This window comes from Pangasianodon hypophthalmus, chromosome 18 (assembly GCF_027358585.1).
Source record: "Pangasianodon hypophthalmus isolate fPanHyp1 chromosome 18, fPanHyp1.pri, whole genome shotgun sequence".
Classification (NCBI taxonomy): domain Eukaryota; kingdom Metazoa; phylum Chordata; class Actinopteri; order Siluriformes; family Pangasiidae; genus Pangasianodon; species Pangasianodon hypophthalmus.
In genome coordinates this window covers 9837382-9862960 of record NC_069727.1, presented here as the reverse complement: position 1 = coordinate 9862960, position 25579 = coordinate 9837382, and the positions used below count along the sequence as shown (strand labels likewise).

At 39.2% G+C, this 25579-nt stretch overlaps 2 protein-coding genes across 17 annotated transcripts in view; one reads left to right on the top strand and one right to left on the bottom strand.

Moving 5' to 3' along the window:
• ptpro (protein tyrosine phosphatase receptor type O) overlaps positions 1-5059 on the top strand; it is a 59363-nt gene extending 54304 nt beyond the window's left edge. For 3 of the 4 annotated variants that reach the window (XM_026923424.3, XM_026923423.3, XM_026923421.3), the window contains 3 exons: positions 1533-1668; positions 1912-2040; positions 3203-5059. In XM_026923424.3, coding sequence (XP_026779225.3) covers positions 1533-1668; positions 1912-2016 — 241 coding nt within the window. In that variant the 3' untranslated portion in view covers positions 2017-2040; positions 3203-5059. The remainder of the gene's footprint in view (positions 1-1532; positions 1669-1911; positions 2041-3202) is intronic. The other variant, XM_026923422.3, reaches the window with a different exon arrangement.
• A 256-nt stretch (positions 5060-5315) lies between these two features.
• eps8a (epidermal growth factor receptor pathway substrate 8a) overlaps positions 5316-25579 on the bottom strand; it is a 61097-nt gene continuing 40833 nt past the window's right edge. For 8 of the 13 annotated variants that reach the window (XM_034313396.2, XM_026923425.3, XM_026923433.3 and 5 more), the window contains 19 exons: positions 24442-24512; positions 22312-22382; positions 22037-22198; positions 20427-20576; positions 19164-19246; positions 18480-18616; positions 18316-18389; positions 16621-16747; positions 16200-16288; positions 15870-15944; positions 15398-15546; positions 13940-14084; positions 13302-13438; positions 11856-11967; positions 11225-11365; positions 9522-9765; positions 8588-8771; positions 7826-7958; positions 5316-7018 (listed from right to left, as the gene is read on the bottom strand). In XM_034313396.2, the coding sequence (XP_034169287.2) occupies positions 6905-7018; positions 7826-7958; positions 8588-8771; positions 9522-9765; positions 11225-11365; positions 11856-11967; positions 13302-13438; positions 13940-14084; positions 15398-15546; positions 15870-15944; positions 16200-16288; positions 16621-16747; positions 18316-18389; positions 18480-18616; positions 19164-19246; positions 20427-20576; positions 22037-22198; positions 22312-22382; positions 24442-24512 (2398 nt within the window). In that variant the 3' untranslated portion in view covers positions 5316-6904. The remainder of the gene's footprint in view (positions 7019-7825; positions 7959-8587; positions 8772-9521; positions 9766-11224; positions 11366-11855; positions 11968-13301; positions 13439-13939; positions 14085-15397; positions 15547-15869; positions 15945-16199; positions 16289-16620; positions 16748-18315; positions 18390-18479; positions 18617-19163; positions 19247-20426; positions 20577-22036; positions 22199-22311; positions 22383-24441; positions 24513-25579) is intronic. The other 5 variants (XM_026923428.3, XM_026923431.3, XM_026923432.3 and 2 more) reach the window with 5 other exon arrangements.

The following is a 25579-nucleotide window of genomic DNA, read 5'->3' as shown; positions in this document are numbered from 1 at the left end:
AGGTCCTGACACACGTGTACTTTTTCTACGTGTTTTTAATTTTCATCTCAACAATATTCTCATTCCCTAATTAGAAGAGGCATTCTAGTGACATGGTGCTGTAACCTCCAGAGTACTTTTTGTAGATGGTTTAGTTGTTCTTAACCAACCAAAAACCCCTCTTAACCATGTGGTAGATTCTTCTACATCTGGAATACCAGCTTGTGAAGACAATCTCTACAGCCTGGATTCCTAGAGGACACAGTGACCTCACCATTATGGCGTACATCGTTCACCTTACTACTCACTACATTGCTTGTATTTGTACATCTTTCTTGAGCCAAACGTTAGGCATGGCTCTGCGTAATGATTCAGTTTGTCTTGCTCGCTGCTGCACATTCAGGATAAAAGGGAATTGCTAAATATTGATCATTCTCAGAAATACACTACATAAGTCTGTTTTTGATGTTGAGTTTAGCTGTACAGCTCTACAGCTTGGCTTTCAGATGTTCATATTTTAATAGTTTGAAAAGAGGAAATGTGGTTGAAAAGGGTTGAACTGTGAAAAAACATAAATGCATAAATGTGTCAGTGGTTTTGGGGAAAGTTAACTGAAGCTAGCTGTCCTGAAACTCAAAATTCAGGCAAATACAACCCATCCCCCCTTTTTTGCTGTTATGAGACACTTTTTCTCTTACTGCTACTTTTGCCACCATACTGTTGTTCAGTCTAGATAGCATGCATTGTGCATCTGTTGTCTTTATTTGTTGTATATATTTTTGCACTTGTCTCACGCTGTAGTGTATTTGCATGTTATGTATTCCTGTGTTCCATGGTCCTGAAGAAATAAAATTTCATTCCAATGTATATACGAGTTATGTACTGGAATGACGATAAAAGCCACGATTCTACGAAAGTCACACTGCTAAAAAAGTAAGCCACCTGCTCATAAACGAGGGGTGACCTTGTCCGGACTTTGCCTCCTTATCCATCATTTTCTCCTGTTTATGGAGCCTGGGGTGCTTTACAGCCTGCAGTTTGTCCTCTGAACAGATATTTTTATTGAAGTGATATAAAAAAAAATCCCTGACTCCACTTTTAATTCTGTTTGAGAAATTTCCAAAAGGCTTGCTGTCACAGCTTAAGACAGTCACAAGGTTAAATATTCCAGCTGTGTGCTGGCCAACACTTACCTTGCTGTCCAAAGCCTGCAGTTGGATTTAAGTTCCCTCCCCCACTTCTGTGCACAAACAATTTGGGTGAAGCACAACAAGGCGTAAATAAGTACGCTCTTTTCCCCATCTCATGGTGTTTTCCTCAGTTTCATCGTGAAATTGTCAGAATTGTCGGATGTTATTACAGAAATCTTTATGGCTGCTCACTTTGCAAAATTGCTAAATTAAAAAAAAAAAAAAAAAAAAAAGATTCCTTGAGAATTTAGGGATCATTGAGTTTAAAGCATATAAATATCCATTGTGGCCTGTTAAAGGATTTGTGAGTTATCCTCACATATTCCTCACGTGTGTGTGTTTGTTTGTTTTGTAACCCTGCAGTGCTGGTGTGGGTCGTACAGGCACGTTTATTGCCCTGGACCGGCTGATGCAGCATATCCGGGAGCACGAGTATGCTGATATATTGGGCATGGTATCAGAGATGCGCTCACATCGACTCTCTATGGTGCAAACAGAGGTAAAATGTGTGTGTTTTCTGTCTCACTTTAATCAGCTGCACTGGGGAATAGCTAGTAAAGCAAGATTTGTTTTACATTCCCTTAATTTCCTGTAGTACATTTACATTTCGTACGAATATCATTTCTCTTACATGGAGAGTAGTGAGTATCCAATCTGGAGCTGCTTGTATTATTGCTAATTATAGTGTACTCAGTGTTCTGTAATTACAGCTGTAGAAGAAGTGATTTCTCTTTATCTGCAGGAACAGTATGTCTTCATTCATCAGTGTGTTCTGCTCATGTGGAAGAAGAAAAAACAGCAGAGTCTCACCAGCGATGTCATCTACGAGAACGTCACCAAGTCTTAATGGCAGCCAGGACATGTATGGAAAGTGAGAACATTTAGGATGGTTGTGGGTAATGTTAATGGTTTAGTGTTAATAGTTTAGAATTGTATCAGCTAAACCTGCAAAACAAATGCACTAAACAGAGGGAACAGGCAACAGGTAGGAACAATTAACTTCCACGGTAAGAGGAAGAATTATTGCCCTTTATGGTAAAGTGAAACGAGGTGAACATTGGCTGTGTTGAGTAACATCAGGTGAACAGTGAAACTGCAGCAGGACCTAGTAGTCAATTATACAGATTCAGCGTCTGTTACTTGAACAAAACAGTCATGTAATTAAATGCACCAGAAAACGAAAAATTGTTTGAGGAGGTTCATGTGAAAAAGGAAACATTCAGCTGGAAACATTCAGGTTTGTGAATGTTTGGTAGCAGAAGTCCTTCATTTGTGTCGGAAATGGCGACAGGAGACGTAAACAAACATACAGTTCAAAAATCTTAGACATCAGTTGGGCTTGTAGAGCACAGAGCTGTTAAATAATAAATATATTATAGAATAAATTGATTTCCACAGTTCCCACCCACTGCTCAGCTCTCCCCTATCAAACAAGAGCTACTAACAGGGCAGGGTGAAGGCTAACACTCTAAGGCTAAGTGCTTCCTCACTTTGAGAAGCGCTCTCTGCCCTCTTCCACATACATTAGCTCACAGACACCTACGATTGGTTAGTGTCACTGTGATTGACAAGGGGAGATAACGTATGCATCCCTCCCATCCACAGAGCACGGCCAGTCTTGCTCTCTAGGCTCCCAGTCATGGATGGTCGTAGCATCATTGGGGTTTTGAACTTGCAAGTTCCCAACAATAGAATGAACACTTCTCTGTTGTGCCGAATCAGTCATTTAGAGAAGTTTTGCCAGCATGCCGCTTGCTTAGTTCACTTCCTGTATTTGGGCTGAATCAGGAATGAGTCACGTTCCACTGCAATCAGAGCAGACTAGTGTTTGCCTGGAAACGGATAAAGAATGCCTCACCCCTGCAGGAGGTCTGGGACCAGTGGAAGCAGTAAAGGGACCAGGGTTCACTACAAACATAATAAATGCTGCATAAAGAGGTGTTGTGTTTGTGAAAGTTCTTTTACTGTTCTGTCATGCTGTTCTTCTATTGAAATTTCACAGTCTAACCTAAAGGTTGTTCTGTGTTTTACAGGCTGTATTGATGCCCTGCACTCTCCTTTGCTTCAGGCATTTATTCTCTGCATAAAGGCCTACTATATAAACACCAGAATAAATAAAAACTGCAGCAGAGGAGTTGCAGAAACCACCCAAGCTATTCTACATTCTATTGTCCCAACCAGTGAAGGCACAATAGGACAAAAAACATGCCTTAAGGAATCCACAACAACGTCCAGGCTGCTTTCTTTCAGCAGAGTCACTGCAGCAGTTCCAGAGCGAGTGTTAGTGGTGAGAGTGAATGAACCGCTGGCCAAATGGGACAAAAAAGAACTTTTAGCATTTAGTTTTATTCTCAGGATTGTCTGCAAGCACCAACCCCATCTGCTGGTTGCTGCCACACCCAGCGAAGGCATGAGGAGGTCCACGTGCTCGTCATGGACGTCTCTGAGGGCGTTAGGGCGCCATAATTTGTGAGAGTATTTCACATACATCCAAACTCATCATAGTATTAGTATTCATTGCCTTGGTTCCTGAAGCTGCATCAGACTCTTTAACTGTCACACTGCCACTCCCTGGAAGGGACATTCAGTACAAGTGTGTATGTGTGTGTGTGTGTGTATGTGTGAGAGAGAGCATTCTCTACTGCTGTACTACTCTTGATAAGCTACTCTTTGGTACGACTACTAGAACCTGGTTGCATATTCCCACATTCGTGAAATGAGGACCTTCTGAGGTGACGACATGCATCCGTCTTTCTGGGTCTGTATAATTTGCACTGATTATCTGTAAGTGTGCGCTGCGCTATAGCGAAAATATGTAAGTTATGTCACTGTACTGCGCCTCCTCGTCTGTCCTCACCACGTCTCCTGCTAGCTGAATGATATCATCGGTTCTACAGTAGAAGAACCTTATCTAAGCAGAGGAGAGTGTGGTGTAGTGGAAATTGCCATGTCAGAGCTCTCATAACTCTGATGTGGAACTGCACAGTTTAATCTTTCAAGCTGTGGAGTTGGAATGTACACATCATCCTTTCATGTATAAGGAAGCCTGGCTGATGCCAAGACTTAAATGTTCTCACAAAAAAAAAAAAAAACTGAAGATTTGTTTCGAGTTCAGCTCACTTGGGTCCAAAACCAGAGTGTGAAACATATCCTGTCATGTAGAGATATGTAGGATGTAATGTTTATTTTTTAATGTTTATTTTTACAGCAAAGCTGGTGAAGCTGGTGAGTTCATCTGTAAAGGACCATGTTTATGCTTACATGTGGAAAAAGCAGTATTGGCATCTGTATTGGCAGATAATGAGGAATTATGTATTCATTTCATATCACATGTTGAAAAATGTCTGCTCAACTGGTACTGGCAGTGCACACTGAAGTTCATAACAGCAAGAAATACCTTAGATATCTCCCATAATAAGGTACAGTATAAGGTCATTCTGAATTAATATTTGGCTTAGTTTGTACATACAAAGCCTTAAAGAAGTCTCTTACTTCATACTAAAGAAAAATGGATCAAATCCATGATTAAAGTCTTCATATTTAACTATTTCTATTTCTAAAAATGTTACATACTGCCTATTGTGCTGAGTAATATTCTCATAATAGTATGCCGAGAATTTCACTGATCAATTATCCAGTCCGCTACAAAACTATACATGGAGTTGGAGAAGACCTTCAAATATAAGGGCCAGTGTTTGCTCTTAAAGTTTCATGTCTTTTTTTAAAAAAAAATTTCTTTAATATAGTGTACGTCGAGCTGTGTCCAATTTGTCTTTGGTGCCATTTTGTGCAATGCATCACTTTAAGCCTGAGCTGAGATCACTCGTCATCCTCTCAGTTTTAATGTGTGTGGTTATTGGAAACAAAACAATAAAGAAAACCGTTGAATATGTTTGTCTGGAAAAATGTTCCTTAGGTCACATTAACTAGGGTTGGAAATGTGAAGTAATGCGTGTACTTGCTGGCTCAGAGCTAAAGCCTGCCCTCTAGTGATGCTTTCAATTATTCCTGATCCTGATTCCAGCGTACACGCAACAGAGCCCTGGCTCACGTCACCTCGCCGCATCCGTGTTACTGTTAGAGCTGTTCCTCTACCAAGGAAAGAAATTTAAACACACCCCGGTCAAAAACACATGCAAGGCAGTGTAGATTTCATATAGATTTATTCTGTAGATCTTTACCAGTTTATTTCTTCTTATTGAAGGTCCTTCCATTTAAGTGCTAGTTATATCATAGAAAATGGCCAGCCTTCATTCATGAAATGATCACAGCATAAAGCCGAAAAGCAGGAGCTGAGGAAGTGTGGCTCACCCACTGAGTAAATGGCTTACAGAGCTTATGAAAGAGCCTTTCACTATTCATTTACTGCTGTTTAAGATCTTCCTATATGAACATGGCACTTCAGTCACTAAGAAATCAGAAAAAAGAGAAATGTCGTACTATAATCTTACTCTAGAGTCCTTCTGACCATCAGTGTTCAGAGAGATATTCAGATTACATCAAATCAATAACAAAAATTGAAGAAACAAACTTTCTGAATGTAATAGTAAACATTTAAAATCAAACATTGATGATCGTTTGCCAAAAAAACCCAAAACAAAGCAGAGTACAAAATCATCCTATCCACGGTATCCAAAAGCATTTTCAAAACAGAAATGATTATGCATGCAGGTGTGTTGAGCATAACCTTAAACAGCCAGCTTTGTAGATTCTAGTACAAAATATATCCCTGAAAACATATCTACAGTATTAGAAGGGACACGGCAGAAAGACAGAAATGTATGTTCTAATGTGGCCACGGCTTTTAATGGATGGTGAGTCATATATAAAGTTACTCATTTGGCATTAGGCTTAAATAGAAAATTATCAAACACATAAATATCCTCTTTTTCCAGCAAACAAAAATGTACACCAATCCCCTGTAACATTGCACCTATTTCTGCATTTTTCTGTATTTTTCTGTATTGATTCCACCTTGTGTGTGTGTGTGTGTGTGTGTGTGTGTGTGTATGGTTAGTAAAGGAAAGTTCCAGACACTTTACTTTCCAAGCCAACAGCCCACTGTACAAACGTGTAGGTACACATGTTCAATGGAGATCTAAATCCGTTAGTTTAATTAAAAAAAAAAAAAAAAAAAAATCCATGTCCGTATCAAAGTCCAGCAAAAATCATTCCTCGCCATCCTGAGCATGTCCTTCCTTCACTGCTAGACAACATGTTTGTGTCCTGTTCACTTTCAGTCAGTCATCGGCCTCACACATTACAACACTTCCTGTAATTCAATGTCTTCTTTCCTTCAAATTACAGCAGTACTACACAATGATTTTTAAATTCTTATATTTTTAAATAATAATTTGATTTTTAAATATTTATAACATTAAGGACTGATGACGTTGATTTAATGCTTAACTTGACAGCTCTAGAAACAACTACATGCTCTTCAGCCTTATTTTATTTATATTAAACCTACAGTCATCTTCATTGTGGTACTTTATTTTGGTCTACGTAGCAAGTATATTACAAATCCTACAAAATCCTACAAATCCTCTTCTGTCAAACACGGTGTTTTTGTCCATGCTGCTGCTTAATCTACATCCGAGCTGGTTCCATGGTCGGGCGGGTCCAGGAGCTCCTGACGACGGCGCATGATGGCTGCAAACTCGACCGCATCCTGAAAAACGACAATGTGAAAAGGATGAAAAAGTGCAAGAGAAGAGGAGAGGAGGGCGAGAGAGTCAGTGGCTGCTCCCCTCATCAAAGGACTCGACTCCCGAGTCGCTGGCTGTTGTCGCTGCTAGTTTCTCCTGTCTCCTCCTCATGATCTCCTGAAGCTCAGAGCCCGAACTCCTCTACACAGAGAGAGAAAGATAATTAATCCTGTGGAAGGAGACAGGTTTACTTCTTATTAAAAAAAAAAAAAAAAAAAAAGGTCTAAATGACTGTCTAAGATGACATGTCTAAGATGACATGAGGAGGAAGCACTGAGGAAATACAGTACAGGCTTAAATTGAGGCAGAACCTAGAAGCATATTTACGGTAATATTAGCAGGGGAAATGTATAGTAACACATGCCTAAGGTCAGTGTGAAGACCATCCAATACCACAGACATGTGTCCCGAGCACTGCAGGGATTTCTGCTCCAAAGCTAAAAAAGCAGAAGCTGCTTGGGTGGACATTTATGTCTGTAGGGTGGAGTTGACCATCTCAGACTGGTTTACTCAATCTCTGTTAGTCAGGTCTACTGACAGAACACAGCGTTCTGAAGTTATGGAACATGCCATAACCATGTAGTAATAAATCAAACTGTTGTGTTACACTGAACCTTGCCAACAGAGAAGAGCTACCAGTCTACGACATATTAAATACCTTAGCAAGCCTGAGAGCTTTATCAGTGGATCATAGGAGGGTTCAGAAGAAGACCTGCAGGCAGGAAGAACACGAAAGAAACCAGAGGCAACCTTGCCAGCGTTGGCCGATTTAAAACTCAAAATAACTTCAGTGTAAACCAGTAGAATTCTCAAAGCACTTAAAGCATCCCAGAGACATGGCAAAGAATAAAGTGTTCATTCTGAATGAATAAGCTGAACAGGAAAGTGTTCTAGAAAATTTAAAAGAAGGATGTAGAGAGAACTGAGAACGTGCGGACTCCGACCTACCTCGAGGGCAGCCTTCTGTACGGTGACCTGGCTGTAGACTCGAGCCCCATCATCAGGACAAACAGTCTTCAGCTCGTCTTTGTTGAGGGAGAAGAGCTGAGCTCCAGTCAACACACCCAGACTGTTTACAGTCCTGTATAGACACAACCCACAGGTTCACATCAGTCTCCAACTCCAGTTCTTTCAAACATATTGGAAAGCAAACTGACAATGTGATGGTCATGTTTTAATGCATGTTCAGCAGTGGACATGACCATCACTTTGTCAGTCTTAGGGCCATTGTTTCAAAAATAAAAATACAAGTTTTCAAGAATACAGATGTAATGTTTTGAGAATATAGTCTTAATATCTAATATCCGGGAAAAAAGTCACAATATTTTGTGAATAAAGTCATAATACTCTGACATATGCAACGTTGCAATGTGTTAAAATGAGGGACACTGAGGATTTGGTGAAGTTACTGTATCTTGTGTTGAAGGAGAAATCGTAGGCAGTGGTTGCTAGATTGTTGCTAGAAGTGGAATTTTATGTGGCAAAAACACAGACAAGCGGAGTGATGCACAGAGCGAAAGGTCCCAGTGCGGTTATACTAAATATAAGCATTCTTGGAAGGCCGCTCTTCCGATCAGATTAGTGAACCGGAACTAACCGTTGTGTAATGCACTTTGAGTTTGGCTTTTTGGAAAGTTAATAAATACACAAAGAAACAGGACAGTGTGCACAACTCCCCACCAAACTGCCTATGTCCTAAAACACACTTACACAGCGCTGAAGCCTTTAACCTCGAGCCAGGCTTTGACCTCCTCAGGCGTGGAGTCGTAGGTGATGTTGGCAGTGGGCAGAGTGGTGCTGCGTGGTGGAGCCTGGAACTTCTTCTGAGCACTGCGACCGAGAGTGAGTCTGTGCACCAGCTCGTCCTGAACCTCCTCCATGTTGGACTTGCGGCCTGGTGGGTCACAAGAAAATGAAACCTAACTTTAATTCGGAAAAAGAACAGCTTTCCAGCTTGGTTACTTTGAAATGTCTTGCATTAGAAAAATCAAGAAGACTAGACTTGTGGTTTAATACTGATGATGTTTCACCATCACAAGGGCAGAAGTGATTATGTCACTAGGATGAGGGTTTAAATTTATATCCAGCTACCTTGATGTAATATTCCAGTAAGAACAGTATATTTCTTATCTAGTAGCATATAACAAAAGGTATTTGGATAACTGAATAAATGCATTCTGCCAGATTAACACCTAAAACTGTTATATCTGAGTTAAGAGTCAGAAAATGTAATAAAATGAAGTGTGTTATATACAGATGAGTGACAAATTAAAGGAAAAACCAATAAAAAGTGTGGTAGTAAGATGTTGGGCCACCAGGAGCCACCAGAACAGCTTAGGTAGAGCTACACGTCTCTAGAGCTGTACTAGAGAGATGAACACCATTCTACCAAAAGATATTCACTCATTTGGTGTTCTGATGATGGTGGAGGAAACTATCTAACACCTCACTCAAAAATCTCCCCCAGGTGTTCATAACTTCATGTTGATTTGCAGTGACTCTTCCCTCTAAGGGGAAAAGTAAACCCAGTGACATGTTTGCACAGAGTAACAGAGCCACCGTTTTTCCCTTTAATTTTTCGCTTTAATGTGCTAATTAATTTGATCACGGTTTAAGGATTAATCATGACAATCAGCATGCGTACGATTAGCAGGTGTCACGCTGTGTTCTTTCTGCTCTCTCATAGTGATGCTGCCATTGTCACTGGAGTTGCTGCTGCTCTGGCGGCTGACGTTGGATGGCGAGTTCCCATGATGCTCTACAGGAGCAGTAGCGCTGGGGGGCAGTGAGTAGATGGGAAGCGCAGGAGCAGGAGCTGGAGGAGGAGGAGTCGGAGCTGGAGGGATGGATGTGATTCCAGGTTTGGGCACGTAGTCCATTCTCTGCTTCTGCATAATGACAGAAACAGAAGCAGTTTGTCAGATTTAACACGTTAATGCCAAACATCGTTGCTTCAGTTATTTTCTTTGACAGTTTTGGAAAATCGAAAGGAAGGACATATAAAGTGTAGAAATGATCATTCTATATAGTACTTGATATTATCCATATAATCTCAGATTGCATTACATCATGCATACAAACCAACTGTCTGGTCCATTGGTGCACTCCTAATGTTATTACCTCGTTTAATTCACCCAGCAATTGCTTGTGGAGGGGAAAAAAAGGAAAGATGAAGGCTGTGATTGATTTTAGACAACACAGCAAATTCACTCCAGCACTCTCACTGCAAACTAACATCACACTTCTACGGCTCAGGGAAACATAAGCAGGGCTTAAGCATCAATACTGACTAAAACTGAAGTTCTTTTTATATCAAAATGAGTGAGACTACACTTCCTGTTGATCTTTCAGTCCCAGTAATACAAACACTTGGGAAATATATTTAGATGTTCATCTGAACTCACTGTTCCTTGGCAACTTGCTAGCTCTATGTCAAGAATCCTATAGTAAAGTAAGTGCAATAGATTTAACCAAATATAAAGGAAGGATAAGCTGAATAACAAAATCTACTAATCTACAGCTAAATCTATGAAATTAGTGTAAAGGGAAGAGCATTCAGAAAGAGGCACGCTGCACACACAACCATTCTGCCCTACCTTAAACAGCTCAAACTCCTTCTTTGGCATCATTAGCTTTTAGATGAATAAATGTATGAAGAAAAGGTGAATTTAAAAAAATGTGATACAATAACAAAAAAGTAGAGGCAAAGAAATACACAAAGCTACTCTGACCACTGCTGATGGCAGTGCTTCTGAGCAAATAAGCTAGTCATGTAGAAGTGTCCTTGTATGAAATTAAGGACCACTAATGATCAGTCATTTGGGCTGTCTTGCACTGCTAAATCATCAAGTGTTTAATGAGCTTGAGTCAAATGAGCTAAAACTGTTGTATTATACATAATAATAAAAAAAAAAAAACTACTTTTCTCCCCAATTTGGTTCACCAGCCAGCTTTTTTCCATCATAGATCACCTACCACTGATGAGGGTGAAGGCTCTCACATGCTTCCTCAGAGACATGTGACTCCGAGCCAACCAACCGTCTGTTTTCACACTGCGTCACAGGGCGGCATAACACATTCAGAGGAAAGTGCTATCTGCCCTGTTCTGCATACATGAGCTCACAGACACACGATTGCCTAATGTTGCTGTTATTGATGGGAGAGAGAGAATATGCCCCTCCCCCACAGAGAGCACGGCCAATTTTGCTCCCTTGTTTTCTGGCCACAGATGGCTGTGGCATCATCATGATTCAAACTCACGATCTCCAGATGACAGGCCGAAGACTTTAATGTTGCGCCACTTGGGAGCCTAAAACAACTATCATTCTATCGGTTAACCAAACACACCTGAATGGTATGGCTGTAAATTGGCTCGCCGCGTCCATTCACATCCACAGCCTTGGTGATCTCGAGGATGTTGTTTGGCACGTATCCTATAACTCCAGTTCCGTTTCGAACCTTCCACCACTGTTTCCTGTCATCCAGAACCTATCAAAGACATTTAGGCAACTTAGAACCTTCTACTGTTACTCTTCTGGACTACAGGGGACAGTCTTATACAGGGCTCAAAGATGAAGTAAGCTTAAAAAAAGCACTATTTCCTGTTTGAAAAGCCTGGAATGGTTTATATCATGATGTATAAAAAAACCCTAATTTCCACTGCCAAATCAGCTGAGGAGGGCAAAGGCTAATGCTAACAGGCACTCTACAGAGACACATTTTTCAAACTGATGTTCATGTTGTTTGCTCGTGTACTCGTATGAGACTTTAACTGCCATGTTCCGTATACACAAACTCACAGATGTGCGCAACTGGTTTCTATTTTTTCCTGTTTAAGTTCCTGTATAAGAAACTTATTACCGGGCTCATGAGGTGGTGTGCACTTTCAAGAGGGGTGGAATGTGATTCTTCCCTGAACTGTTCCTTTAAAAAAAAAAAAAACACTCTTTTGAAAAATATGTGAGAGATGATGTTGTACCTCCACCACCTCGTCCTTCGCCACAGACAGCTCTGTGCCATTCCTGGCCACAAAGTCATATTTTGATTTGGCAAAACTTCTTGGCTGGCCTCTACCATGGGCTTCAGAGTTTCTGAATTGAGAAAATAAATTAGAATGAGTTAGAATACATTACACACTAAGAGATACAGCATGAGGTGGTACAGCATGGAAATAATTAAAATAAAACTGTCTAAAATTAAAGATATGTGATTTTTAAAAAAATGAATGTATAAAATAATTTAGCTGTCTTGGAATTTTTTCTTGACAGAAAAAATGAAAGGATTGGCATGAAACTATACACAAAACTACAGTATGTACAGTATAAACATTTAAAGTCACTGTAAGCACTTTTATTCCCTGCTGATGGCCATCAATAAAATTTGAATCTGTGAGAATTTCCTAGGATCTGTAATCAACCACTAATTATTCAACCTGACTGTATTAACCTATCAGAATACTTCTCTGCAAAGACATGGTCCTCCACGCCTGTCAGGCAGTTGTGTATATTCAAGTAGGGCATAAATAAATAAACAGGAAGCACAGAACTAGCTCTAATTAAAAGATAACCTTAGGAGTTCTTGACACAACAGTGGTATAGATATTCAACCAAAAGCTCTTGCTCAACTATTGCAGAGAGCAACATACACTACAAAACAGCAACCAGAAAGGAGTAGGGAATGAGAGGAAAGACGAGTAAACAATAGTTTGGCTTTTCAGTGCTGGAGAGACCTGAGAGAGTCAAACCTTGTTAGTAGGCTTTGTCATAATTTGTTAACTTCCCCAAACATTTTGCTATTCTACGACACACAGGTTTAGGTAGAGAGAGAAATTTAGATAGTAACATTAGCTGTGCCTGTTTGTTATTTCTAGCTATGATGCCTATATAACCACAAAATTTTGGATTGTGATGCATGTGTTTGGAGGGACTTTGGAGAAATTGGATGGATGGAGGACATGGGACTGAATGGACATGTAGCTGGGCTCCCTGAATGGCCAAGTCTGAGGGATGTTAATAAGAAGCGTTAATATCGCTTACAGCAGCTTTAAACTGTTGATGTAATGTAATTCAAATGAATATGACAAACATCTACATTATTGACTGCCACAGCCATGGAGAAGTGTCTAAAGGTTTGGGTCAGGGATTGAGGAGTTTAAGAAAAAAAAAAACAGAAACCAGAGTTTGAGATCAAATTAAGATCATACACCTTAGCCAACAGTAATCACTGAAAATAGATAGATAGGGGAAAAGTGGAACTGAATACTGAACATATTCCCAAAAACATGATGCTGAACGAAGCTTGGAAAGAAACCAGAGGCACAAAGAGAGAAGCGAAATCTGCTAAGGAGAGAACAGGAACCCAAAGAGAAAAGCAGTGCACAGTAAGACAGTTCTCCAGAGCCTGCTGGCAGTCACATGACCGTTACCTATCTACGTGGTGGCTGAATGCCTGTTTAAAAGCAGCCACTGCCGTGTGTGTATCCAGGAGGTGCATGTGTTCGTAGGCAGTGGTGGTAAAGCCATACCCTTCTGCTGAGGGGAATTCCTGCACATTGGCCTGCTGCTGAGGGGAAAAAAAAAACAAAAACACAGCAACAGCATAAGCCAGATCATTAACATGAACCAACACTCACTAATACTTAATGTTCCTTTAAAGCACGTTAAATGTGTGATTCTACATGATACAGTTTCCTATCTTGATTATAGCTTAACCTATTATCATGATTTCCAACAGCATAACACTACCGTGAAAATGATAAATAAAAATATATCTTGCTGATTCTCTAACATGTTTGTCTTATAGCATACTGAATTGGAAAAGAAAGCATGTTAAGGCAGTAAATTAAGTTGCCATTAGTCTATCACAAGGTTTGATTATATTGAATTTAATGAATTTCAAGTTTCCATTGACATCCACTGGAAATGTGTTCAAAAATTGTTGCAATTTTTCCATAAAAGCTCACTTCTGGAAAACTTTTCCATAGCTGTCCTCACATGCACTAAATTCCACAGCTCCGTAACTGTGGACAGAGTGACCTTGTACACAGGCCATGGTGCTTCCTACCTCCGGTCTGTGGAGGTCAGCATGAGCCAGGCTCTCAGCCAGCTGAGTCAGGCCTTGCTCTCGGCTCACAAGCAGCGGAGGCTCCCAGCCATCCCGGAATCGCAGAGTGTGAGGGGGGAAGTAATGATCCTTAGGCCACTCCAGCCTAGAGACCGGTGAACCAAAATGTCAGTCATTGGAAACACAAAGATATACACAGTGGGCCCCAAAAGTCTGAGACTACATTGAAAATCTGAGATTTCTTAATTTAAAATTGGAAATAAACAGACTAATTTAAACTAGACAGTTGAAGATTGGAAAAAGACCAGGTGATTTTTTTCCTAATCTTCAACTGTCCAGTTTTGGCCCATGAAAGCCTCAGATTCCTGTTCTTGGCTAACAGGAGTGGAACCCAGTGTGGTCTTCTGCTGTTGTAGCTCATCCACCTCAAGGTTTGATATGTTGTGCATGCTGAGATGCTTTTCTGCTCACCATGGTTGTAAAGAGTGATTAGACGTCCTGGCAGTCCTCTCTTATTACCTCTCTTTTCAACAAGGTGTTTCCACCCACAGAACTGTTGCTCACTCAATGTTTTTTGTTTTTCACTCGATTCTGTGTAATCTGCATGAATGTGCAGGTGTACGGGTGTTCCTAATAAAGTGGACAGTGAGTGTATATACTGTATAAGATGTATATATAATATACCAATCAGAAATCAGCCAAGAAACGTGTTAAGAGGATATTATATAACTGTTTCCCAACCAGGGAACTCTTGTGGTCTGTGGGATTGTTTCTAAAAATAATAAAAATATGTATAAGTGGTATTTTTTATTAAAGATTTCAGAATATCTTTTAAATACATTTTTTAGGCCATCACGTTTCAGAAAAGCTGCAGACTTACTTGTTTTAAAAATGAACCTATATGTTTAGTCATGCGCATTCATGACTCTCTCACTAATGTAGCTTAGCTTGCTCATTCTGGAGTGATCCATGTTCACTGTGCGATTATTAGTGCAAGGTCTGCATTGTGTCCAACACCGATAGGTTAAAAAAACAAATGATCTGAATAATTCAGTGATAATCACTGGACATTGAAGTGGTAAAATGGAACGTGTCCATCAGTGTGTAATGTGAAATGTTAGTCAACGTACAAAATGTCCCTGTTAATGTTAAAGCAATATCAATCGCAGGCAGTATATCAAATCTAATATTGAACTGAAAATGTATTAAATATGTTTATAAAAATGTGTAGTGTAGACTACTACATTATAAACTTTATAATTATATATATTAATATACAGGTATTATGTTGGGGGTCTGCGAGGATCAGAATATGCTAGGGTTTCACAGCTGAAAAAAGGCTGAGAGCCACTGTTATATAATTCAGAAGAAAGAAAAGACAAGACAAAGGAAGAGGCAGACAGGAAAAGAAACATGCTTGCATTGCATTTGGGAACAGTTTGAGTATTCTGTCATCACCTGCATTTAGTCCAGCCATCCCCCAGCGTGACCCACAGGTGGCGCTCTTCAGCAGTGCCCGCAGAGTGCAGGAACTCTATAGCGTCTCTGGTGAGGAGGGGAACCACTACGCTCTTAGCCAAGTCAACTCCTCCTGATGTATGAACCACCTAATACAGGCAACATTAGCACTGAGACACACTGCAAACAGCCTCACACACATGGGTTATTAGTGGAACACTAAGTCTTTATTGATCTAACACTCCATGCAAGGATGAGTCACATTTTCCTTCCTGTACCCATTATCTGAACATTTCACAGAAAACAGTCATGGTTGGTAGAGTATGTTATTAGAGTAGGAACACTTCATTTCATGTGTTCCCCCGCCCCTCCCATTATGAGTGTTCAGTACAGTGCAGCCACTCATGCTGCTAATTCAGTCGTAACTGACCGTGCTCTGATTGAATCACTTCCTGGCAAATCTCCAACTTACCATTTTGAGTGGATTAAACAGGAAATGAACCAGATCCACCGCGCTTGGGTTCTGAATGTGGGTTTTCAACTTTGCCTGGCGTGGAAAAACAATTACAAAAAATTGCTTACATTTTAACTTTATCAACTCAAATTAAATTAAATTTCCACCATTTCCAGTGTTGACTAATCCAGAAAATAATTCACCCAGAAATTTAACTGACAGGGGAGAATAACTGACAGTTAGTAAATTGAATCTGGTTCTGTTTATTTGTGTTTTTGGGCAGACATTCATTAACTACACATCCGTCTATCTGATTATGTACAGTAATCTGGTGAATAAGATGCTCACCAGCAAGTTGAAGGCATGTTTAAATTTCTGAAAGCAGTCAACAAATTCGTCCTGTCCCGGCGGCTTCGCTCGGAGTGTCAGCACTCCCTCTAAAAGACATACAAGCATACCCGAGTCACAAACAAATGATGAGCTGATTCGCAAATCTTATACTGTACAGACCTTACGCGAGACTTCTTATACTGTAACTAGTTCTATAATGTAATCTAATTAAATTAGATTATTATCTAATTTACTGATTAAACCTCTAGCCTAAGCACATCTCAGAAAACATCTTTCCTTAACGAAATACTGAGTTGTAAGTTATGAATTATTGGCTCCTGCAACCTCTTTAAAAGCAGGAATCATCCGACTGGGAACAAACTCTCCAGCAGGTGGTCGTAGAGTGGAAAAATAAAACCCAGAATAAATCAATGCGTACCTCCTGGTCCCTTCTTTTTACTCTTTTTTGATTTCTTCCTCTTGGAAAGTTCATTAAAAGCCTCTGCAGCTTTCTGAAGTTTGGTGACAAAGTGCTCGATATCATCCAGAATGTGGTTCAGGATTTGCTACAATAAAAAAAAAAAAAAAAAAACATATACCTTGATCAAGTTGTTGATTCAACTACTAAAAAAAATGATCCCTGCTATATTTTTAGAAAACTGTACATTCAGGTTTTTCACATGCTGGTTATTTTAGTGCAGGATCCCCGGATCTTTAATTGTAACAGGCTGCGATCATCTCCGACTAGCAGGACAGCAGCGTGTACAGATCCTGCACTGGGCCTCAAAAACTAATTACAGCTACACGCCTCAGCACAAGATTCAATTTAGCTCAGCTCTAAAGATGGGAATGCTGGTGCAGTCAATTATGTGAATAAAAGCAGATTCCCTAATTATATGCTAGAGCTCTCGTCACTAATCCATGGATATTTATCACTTTAAAGGACTAATGTATAAAGACTGCTAAAGCTTTTTATGCAAGCCACAAACAGACTGTATAAATACAAATATAAGGTGGTACATCTCACAGAATTAAGAAGGGGTCGGAAACTTGGCTAAGATACTTCTTACAGCTGCTAAAAAAGCTAATTCTAGAAACTGGTACAACTCAGATCCTCCTACACAGAACCAATGGCTAAGTATTATCCAAGAAATATGGCTAATGGGAAAATTAACATATGCATTAAGATTGAAGGAGAATTATTTGTTGAGCAAATGCAATAAATGGATAATATATTTTAAAAAAACAAAAACATGGGCTCTCCTATGTGTGTGCATAATTTTCTATGTAATTGCATTGTCCCTCCCTTCCCTTTTAAATTTTTTTTTCTTCTCATAATATGGATGGTCATTCTCATGATTGTTAAATGTATATTAACCTTTTTCCCTGTTGAAAAAAAAAAGTAACTATACTAAAAGCAAACCTTTGGCTGTGTCAAAGCAATTAAAAAGATCTCAGTATGTTCAGCATAAACTACGGAGAAGGTCCAATAATACGATTTTAGTACACATTCTCTGTCCCAATCGACCTTTTGAACCACTCAGAAAACAAGTTTATACGTGGATATAATTACCACACATGCACTGATTAGAAGAGCTGATGGTAAAGCATGATCAAGCCAAGTCAAATCTTGCAGCAGGAATTAAGCCTTCAGTATCTTTGCTAGCAAAAAATAGTAATGAAAGGGAAAAATGGAGAAAGCATCATCAGGTACAAGCTACCTCAGAAGACAGGATGGTGAGTTAACTTTCTAGTCATAAAATATTCTAGAAAAAACATATTCTTGGATACTGAAGTATAAAAATTTGGCACATTATTAATCCACAATGCCACAAAATGTACAGCTAAGACTCCAGATTAAAAGTGGGAGGTAAAATAAGACACTAAATTACTCAGTCATAGCTGTGTATGAAAAAAAATCACTCCTGTGCCATCATCTTTACATTAAGGGAAAAGAGAGCTGAAGCTGAACGACTATTAATACTGTTGGTTGGACCCGACCATAACGAGAGCGTGTATGAAGATTATAATAATGTGGCTAGCTGATAGACACACTAGTGCTGCTTTGGACTGATGAAAGGAAAGGTTTTGAGCATGGAGATGGTGAGGCCTGTATCTCTCTGATGATATTTACCACGTCTCTGTCTATTCGCACTGCAGTCATCTCCGGAGATTCATCCTGTTCCCCATATGGCCTTTGGGTATCATCTGAATCGAGCATACACACAGGAAGTGAATAAGTGATAGCTTGATAACTGAATTTTGTATCTAAAATATGCTAATGTGTGCTAAACTCACAGTCTTGATGATCACTGGCCAAGTTTGACCAAGCAGCCACTCTGCTGTTCATGCCCACTTGATTGGCGGTTGCTGGAGGAACAGGGGCGGGGCCACCAGGAGGAGGTGGAATAGTCCCATCGCTGTTCCGGATCATCCTAGTAGAGACACAGAGACCAAGTTTCTGTACTTAATGTAACACATTTTATGCCAGGTTATGTGCACGTTATGTTATTTATGGTAGCAGTTACAGAAGGGTACCCTACTGTTAGCAAATATGGCAGCTGTGATCAGAGACAAAACACACTTCAGCATAACCAGTGCTTTATAACATGTTTGTGAGGATGTACAACAGCAACACCATCAAGACAAGCACTAAACTGAACTATATGAACCTCTGAAGTGCTGTTTTAGAGACAGTGCAACATCATGCAAAACATGATAGACATAGTGATTTCTTTTCTCTCTAAGCAGACCGCATTAAAATGGTTATCTTATACTCCAGAATAGTTTACTGTAGAGAAAATATACTATTAGCTTGTTAATTTTGGTAACACCACAAAAGGATATGATTCGTATTGAGAATATATATCCATTTGCACTGTTTGGAAAAACAGCAGGATGCTACAGATACACTTTAAACTGATATCAGACATATCGCATATAATGCAGGATATAACAAAAGTAATGTGAAATCAGCCTTACTTGAGAACCTCTGGCCGCTTTTTGGCCTTTCCGCCCTTGTGATCATTGATGGCACTCTCAATATCTGCTTGGATCAAATTTGCCTGAGGAAAAGAAGTCAAAAAATAAGATGCGAGACTGAGGGAGGCTGAGGATGGTGAAAAACCAAACATGGCTCCCGTTTAATGAGCAGTCCTTAGGAACGAAGACGAGGAATTTTTTTTAACTTTTAGATAGCTGAAATAATAATACTACTCACTGTGGAAAAAAAACTTTTTATAAATCCTAAACAAAAAGAAATATATGGAAAGATTCAAAAGGCTTATGGTGCATGGGGGAAAACAAGGCATAAGATCAGCACATTGTATATTTTTGGTATCTTCAGGACTATCAGCTCAAAAGGTGTGATTATATCCAGTCAAATCATCTCCACTCATTTCATACTGGCATATGATTAGAATTCAGAAATATGAGGGTGAGTCAAATGAAAACGTTACATTTCTTATTTTACGTTGTTTATAGTAAATAGGTGTCTCAAACGTGTATCAGTTTTCTACATAAACTGCATTTCTTTCAGGGTTCCAGCACTTAAAAAAAAAAAAAAAAAATCAATTCAATTCTAGCTTTTAAGCTTTTCATCTGACTCACCCACATAAATATAAAATGAACACAATAATTATAATTACTTTCATTAAAATTATTAATCATTATAAAATATCTCACTTTTATTTTGGGTAAAGTAAAGTAGCCTATTTGTGTTCAAGTGTGATGATATAAATGGAACATTTACAAGGCAGAGTTGTGAGAAATAGGGCAGGACATTTAAGGCTGTGCTAGAAGTCAGGAAAATATCATCATCGGTAATGCACACGCATCTTTAGACCAAAATAAGTTCAAAAATCCCACTGTGTTATCAGATATTAAATGTCACGTCCCTAACATGTCGTTCCACCCACAGCAGAGCAGCGCATTCATTTATGACCACAAAAATAACACGAAAAAACTCGAAATAGCATCCAACTGGTGTAAACCATCAAATTACAATTCCACTGGCACAAAATTACAGCCCATAGTCTCTTTACAGGTGTGTGTGTGTGTGTGTGTGTGTGTGTGTGTGTGTGTGTGTGTGTAGCCACTCCTTTATAGAGAAATATTCTATACCAGTTGCATCAGTCTTCAGGGTGTAAAATGAGAGAAACATCCAGACAAAATAACGATAAAAAGTTCAAAACAATAAAACTGATTACAAGTGAATACTTTGGAAGAAGTTTGTCTGCTGCTCACCTTGATGTCATCACACTGGAAGAGGTGCAGGTCTGGTTTGCCCTGTCCAGACTCCTTACACACCAGCGCCAGGATGGAGTCGTAGTTGCAGGAGTTCATGATGGCCTGGCAGTGCTGCACCGTGCCCAGAGGGAAGTGCTCCAGCTCGTTCTTTAAAAAAAAAAAAAAAACAAACCACCAATTCAAAACATTTATCTAATGCTAGGTACCAGGAAATGGGAAAACATCTCCCCCATCCTGCTCTCCCTCTATTTGCTACCAGTTAAAAACAGAACTGATTTTAAAGTTTAACTGTTTGTTTTTAAAAGCTCTATATGGTACTGCTTAAAGCCACATCTCCAAGCTTCTTTGCCCCCTTTCCACTCCCAGAACCTTATGATCTTCTAATCAGCAGTTTTTAACCATTCTGCACTCTCAGATGAGGTTCAAAGCTGACCAGGTCTTTTCTGCTCCAAGATTGTGGAATAGTTTCCCATTGTTTATAAAATCATCCCCTAAAACAGACATTTTTAAATCCAATCTGAAATCATATTTATTCTCCAAGGCATTTGAGTCATGGGAAGGTTTTATTTCATCTATTTAATTTCTTAACTGTGGTGTTTTCATTTTATTTTATTTTATTCTGTTTTAATCTTAACACTGATTTGATTTTACTGCAGCACTTTGGTCGACACAGTGTCTTTTGAATAAAGACAGAAGAAATAAAGAAATAAAGCTGACTTGACTTATCTAAAACACTCTTAAAGGAAAACCACACTGCGCTGTTTTATAGAGCGTATGTTATATAGAGCAATCCTTTGTACTCAGAATCTGGGAGGAAAAAAAAAAAACCTCCGACAGAGAAAAGTGCAACGGAAGAGTCATTCAACTCAGAATTCCAAATTGGGAACTCAGGCAACATCCAAAATAAACCTGACGTCACAACAAAATGGCAGCACACACACACAAACACACACACAGAATTCCCTTTGCATCATTTTCTACTTGATAAAACTTGATTGTAGCTTTTCCGTTTTGAAAAGGTGTTTTAACTGCTCCGGAATTCTTGTATCAGAATTCCGTTGATTTCAGACTGACGAGACCACAGTGACAGATAATTTCTACGATATTGAACCTGAATTATATGCTATTCCTCGTCTTTAATCATGCAGAAATAATTCATGCAGACATTATTAATATACTTATTGAAGTCAGAGACTAGACACAGAAACATGACCTTGCTCTGGGCATCACTCTGTGTTTTTCCGAGCTGAAGCACTGAAACACTTTCTGAGTTCTGAATACAGTGCATTGCAGCATTAGTGTAACAATGTAGTGGAGCTTATTTCCACTTATTTCACTTTTGAAATATCTAAAATATGATTGGTTAGGAGTATATCCTTTTTTAAAAATTATATGCATATAATTTCATATAAAAACCTAAAGCATAAAATATAAATCTAAAGCTCATTTTAATGTATGCAAATCACATTTATTATCTCTCTCTCTCTCTTTGTTTTTTTTAAATATCTCTGAACTAAACAGCGATCTAAAATCTCTGATATGAAGGAAATGATGTCACAGTGATATGAACAGAGCATAGAGAATCCTCAGTGTCAGCGTTTTCTCACCTTGGTGTCAGCGTCGATGAGGCTCACTGCCTTGTCATCCACTTGCAGCAGCATTTCCTGCGTCCACACCTTCCCTTTGGCATCCAGCAAGCGCAGCTTACGGATGCCGTCATCGATGGTGAGCATGGCATCCTTACGGTCCATGATGAAGGTGGTCAGGTGCTGCAAGACGTTTTTATTGAGGATGGATTACAAAAAACCATGTTTGAGATTATGAATAAGAAGGACGGGGCATGCGGCTGCACTGCTGTGCATCACTCATGGCAGGTTTTTACCTCAACAAGGTATTGCGACGTGTCGATCATGCTGTTGTTCAAGCTGTTTTTACTGTAGCTCTTTCTTTGCTCTGAGAAGTCAAGGAGACACAGTGTGAGGGAAATGTGATGAATCAAACATCTATAGAAAAAGCTACCACCTAGTAGACACTCAAGAATATTACTAAGTTTAATATAAAACTGGACTAAGAAACTGAAATGCAAGAGACCAAGAGTGCCAAGAGTCTCAAAGCACAAATATTTAGTAAGGAATAAAACACAACAGGGGCATGCTGTTACAGGAAAATAATCAATGACAGGCTGATGTCGTTATCACACCAACGTTGATTCCAATAAAACAACTTGAACTGTTTTATTCCTCTTATACCTCAGCAAATTCGCCAACACTAACATTTTTTATTTACTAAAGAACAACACATTGAACATTTTATCTGTTTAGAGTTACACTGTGGAAAATGATGTGGAATTTCCACAAAGCAAGTACATTACAGCTATAAACACTCGTTCCCTCACCAGACACGACTATTTTCTCTTTTCTTTTCTCTCTCTTGAACTTAATAAGACAAAAAAAAGCAGCTGGTCACTGATGAAACTGTGAAACCTCTCTGTGAAGACTCCTTCCAAAAATGCTAAACAAACATCTCCTTATAAGAAAATGTCACATCAATGATGACACATCTGATTATGTGAAGCGCCTGATATATCTGTTACTATAGAAACGATAAAATATTAGAACAGGTGCATTAATATAAACCTTGCAGCTGCTATTATAGAAAATTAATCAACCCCTTCTGACCAGTCAGAATCGAGCATGCAACAGCACTGTGCTATAAAAATATTAAACAAAACATATTAAACAAACTTTCAAAACTGATACCAGTGCTGTTATATGATGTTCCTACAGGTAGATACGTAGAGATTCAGACCGTATCCATGTCTGTGTGCTTTTGTAAATGAGGTAGTTTACAAGAAGTAGAGAGAGAGATGGATGGGTGGATAGAAGGAAGGAAGGAAGGAAGGAAGGGAGAGATTTCTTCACAAGGAAAACGTCCTTAGAATAGCGCAGCCTGGGGATGTGAATAACAAGTGGAACTAAATTAGCATAGCTCTATAGAAGGTAGAACAGAGCACTCCCGAGGTAAACAATTCCTGACAGTCATCTGCAAACTGAAGTGGCAGCACACACACACATACACACATACACACACACACACACACACACACTAACACCCACACGCCACACTCTGCTGTGCACTACCTTTCTTTTTGTGTTTAGCTGAAGAGCGCAGGAAGTAAAGCCCATCTGTCCCTGAGAGCATGACCAGGAAGGAAAAAAAAGTGTGATGAAAAAAAAAGGTGTCAATAGAGAAATGAATGAATGAAAATGAATAACAAAAATAAAGACAATATTCGGTCCACCAGTCACCAGATGACAGATCTACAAGTCGCAGAAGTTTGGTCAAAAACCTAAAACCGAGAACTGTCTGTATGAGGTAGAATGAGAATTGCACTGTATCTTGCAGTTGTTCAGAAACCTCATGTTGAGAGAGAGAGAGAGCGAGAGAGAGAGAGGGAGAGAGAGAGAGAATACAGCTGTGGCTCTTTACTGTGAAGGAAAGAAAAGACTCGTAGTGTTGGCGTGAGAGAGCAACCTTCTCCTAACACTCATCCTGGATAGGTTAGGATAACACTTATAGCAAGCGCAGTGTTCAGTGTGAGTTCAGTGTGGAAATGAAATCATCCGGACAGATACACACTGCGATACCTGCTGCTTCCGCTATAAAAAAATACATGTCACACAGGCTTCAATCACACAGCACAAGGGCGCATGCGAAAAACAGACGACCAAAAAAAACAGGAAGCCACACACAGGAAGATACGAAATGCTGAGATAGATAAGGAGAGGACTGGTGCAGAGATGCGATGGGGGAAAGTCGGGATTACAGAGAGGAGACTTCAGCTGAGGAAGAGTGCTGCGCTACACTGAGCAAACAGCAGATGGAGACTACACATGAGCTTCAGAAATGCTGCTCTGTTATTATATTATGTTGACAAAGCATTTACTGCAACAGCAGTTGCTCACTAATGATTATCATTTACTCATGTGGATGTAAAGAACAGAAGACACACCATAGATAGCCTTTGCGCTGGATTTGCTGGCGTCGAGCGCTGGGAGCTCTGGTGACTGAGATCGGTGGCCACTGTGGGGAAACACAGACAAGTCAATAAGATCACTGTTAATGATAATGCTAATTAAATGCGTAGGAGTTCGTGTCTAAATTATATTATACTACACTGCACCACACATAATAGAGAGAGAGACGACTCAGAGATGCAGTGATGCCTGAAGTAGAGGAGTGTGAGTATAAGAACAGGAGTGTGTGAGGTGGATTCGGGTGTCACGTCTGCTAACTAATCGACTGGACACTTGATATTCTTTGATTGTGTGGCTTACGCTAATTGAGGGAGGAATGAATAATGCAGTATTGGTTGAAGTGTGCATCAGAATTGCTGGAACCGTTTCATCTGGAAAATGACAAGACAGCCAAATGATGGTGGATTAACTAGCAGCCGGAAAATGTGATTTAACTGAATTAAACTAAACGTGTAGTTTGTAATGCTGTAATGCAATGTGACGTAATGTATCGGTTATAATACTTCTTAAGGTATGGATTTTGTGTATTCACACGTTTCTCAAAATTGGAGTTTGGGAACCCCCAGGTAGGAGTGGGCGATATTGATGAAAACTGTATCACGATTCGCAAAAGACATTTCTACGATCCATGATATGCATCATCACATATACAGCAGGTTTGCTGTCAATAATACATTATACAGTGTTTCATTTTAAAAAAAAAACCAACTTGATCATTTATATAATGTCTATAATAATTTATTTTATTTTTCATATTTACAAAACTATAATTTTTAGTTATAATTTTTAAATAGATTTAATATATCCAAAAGTGAAGAACATTAAAGATCTAATTTTAAAAATGTAACAGTTTTTAATTTTGCGATTAAGTAGCAAATTTCAGCACCACATCAGCTGCTTCAGGTCAGTTTGTAATTAAAATGTATATTTAAAAAACATATTACAATAAAAAAAAGATATCATAATATCCATGATATCGTACAAAATTATATTCTGACATATTAATGTTTTATCATCATGTTGCCCAGCTGTACCCCCAGGGGTCCATGAAACTTTGTTACAGTGATGGAAACCACAACCCATGATAATCAAGTTATTATGCCTATAAATAAT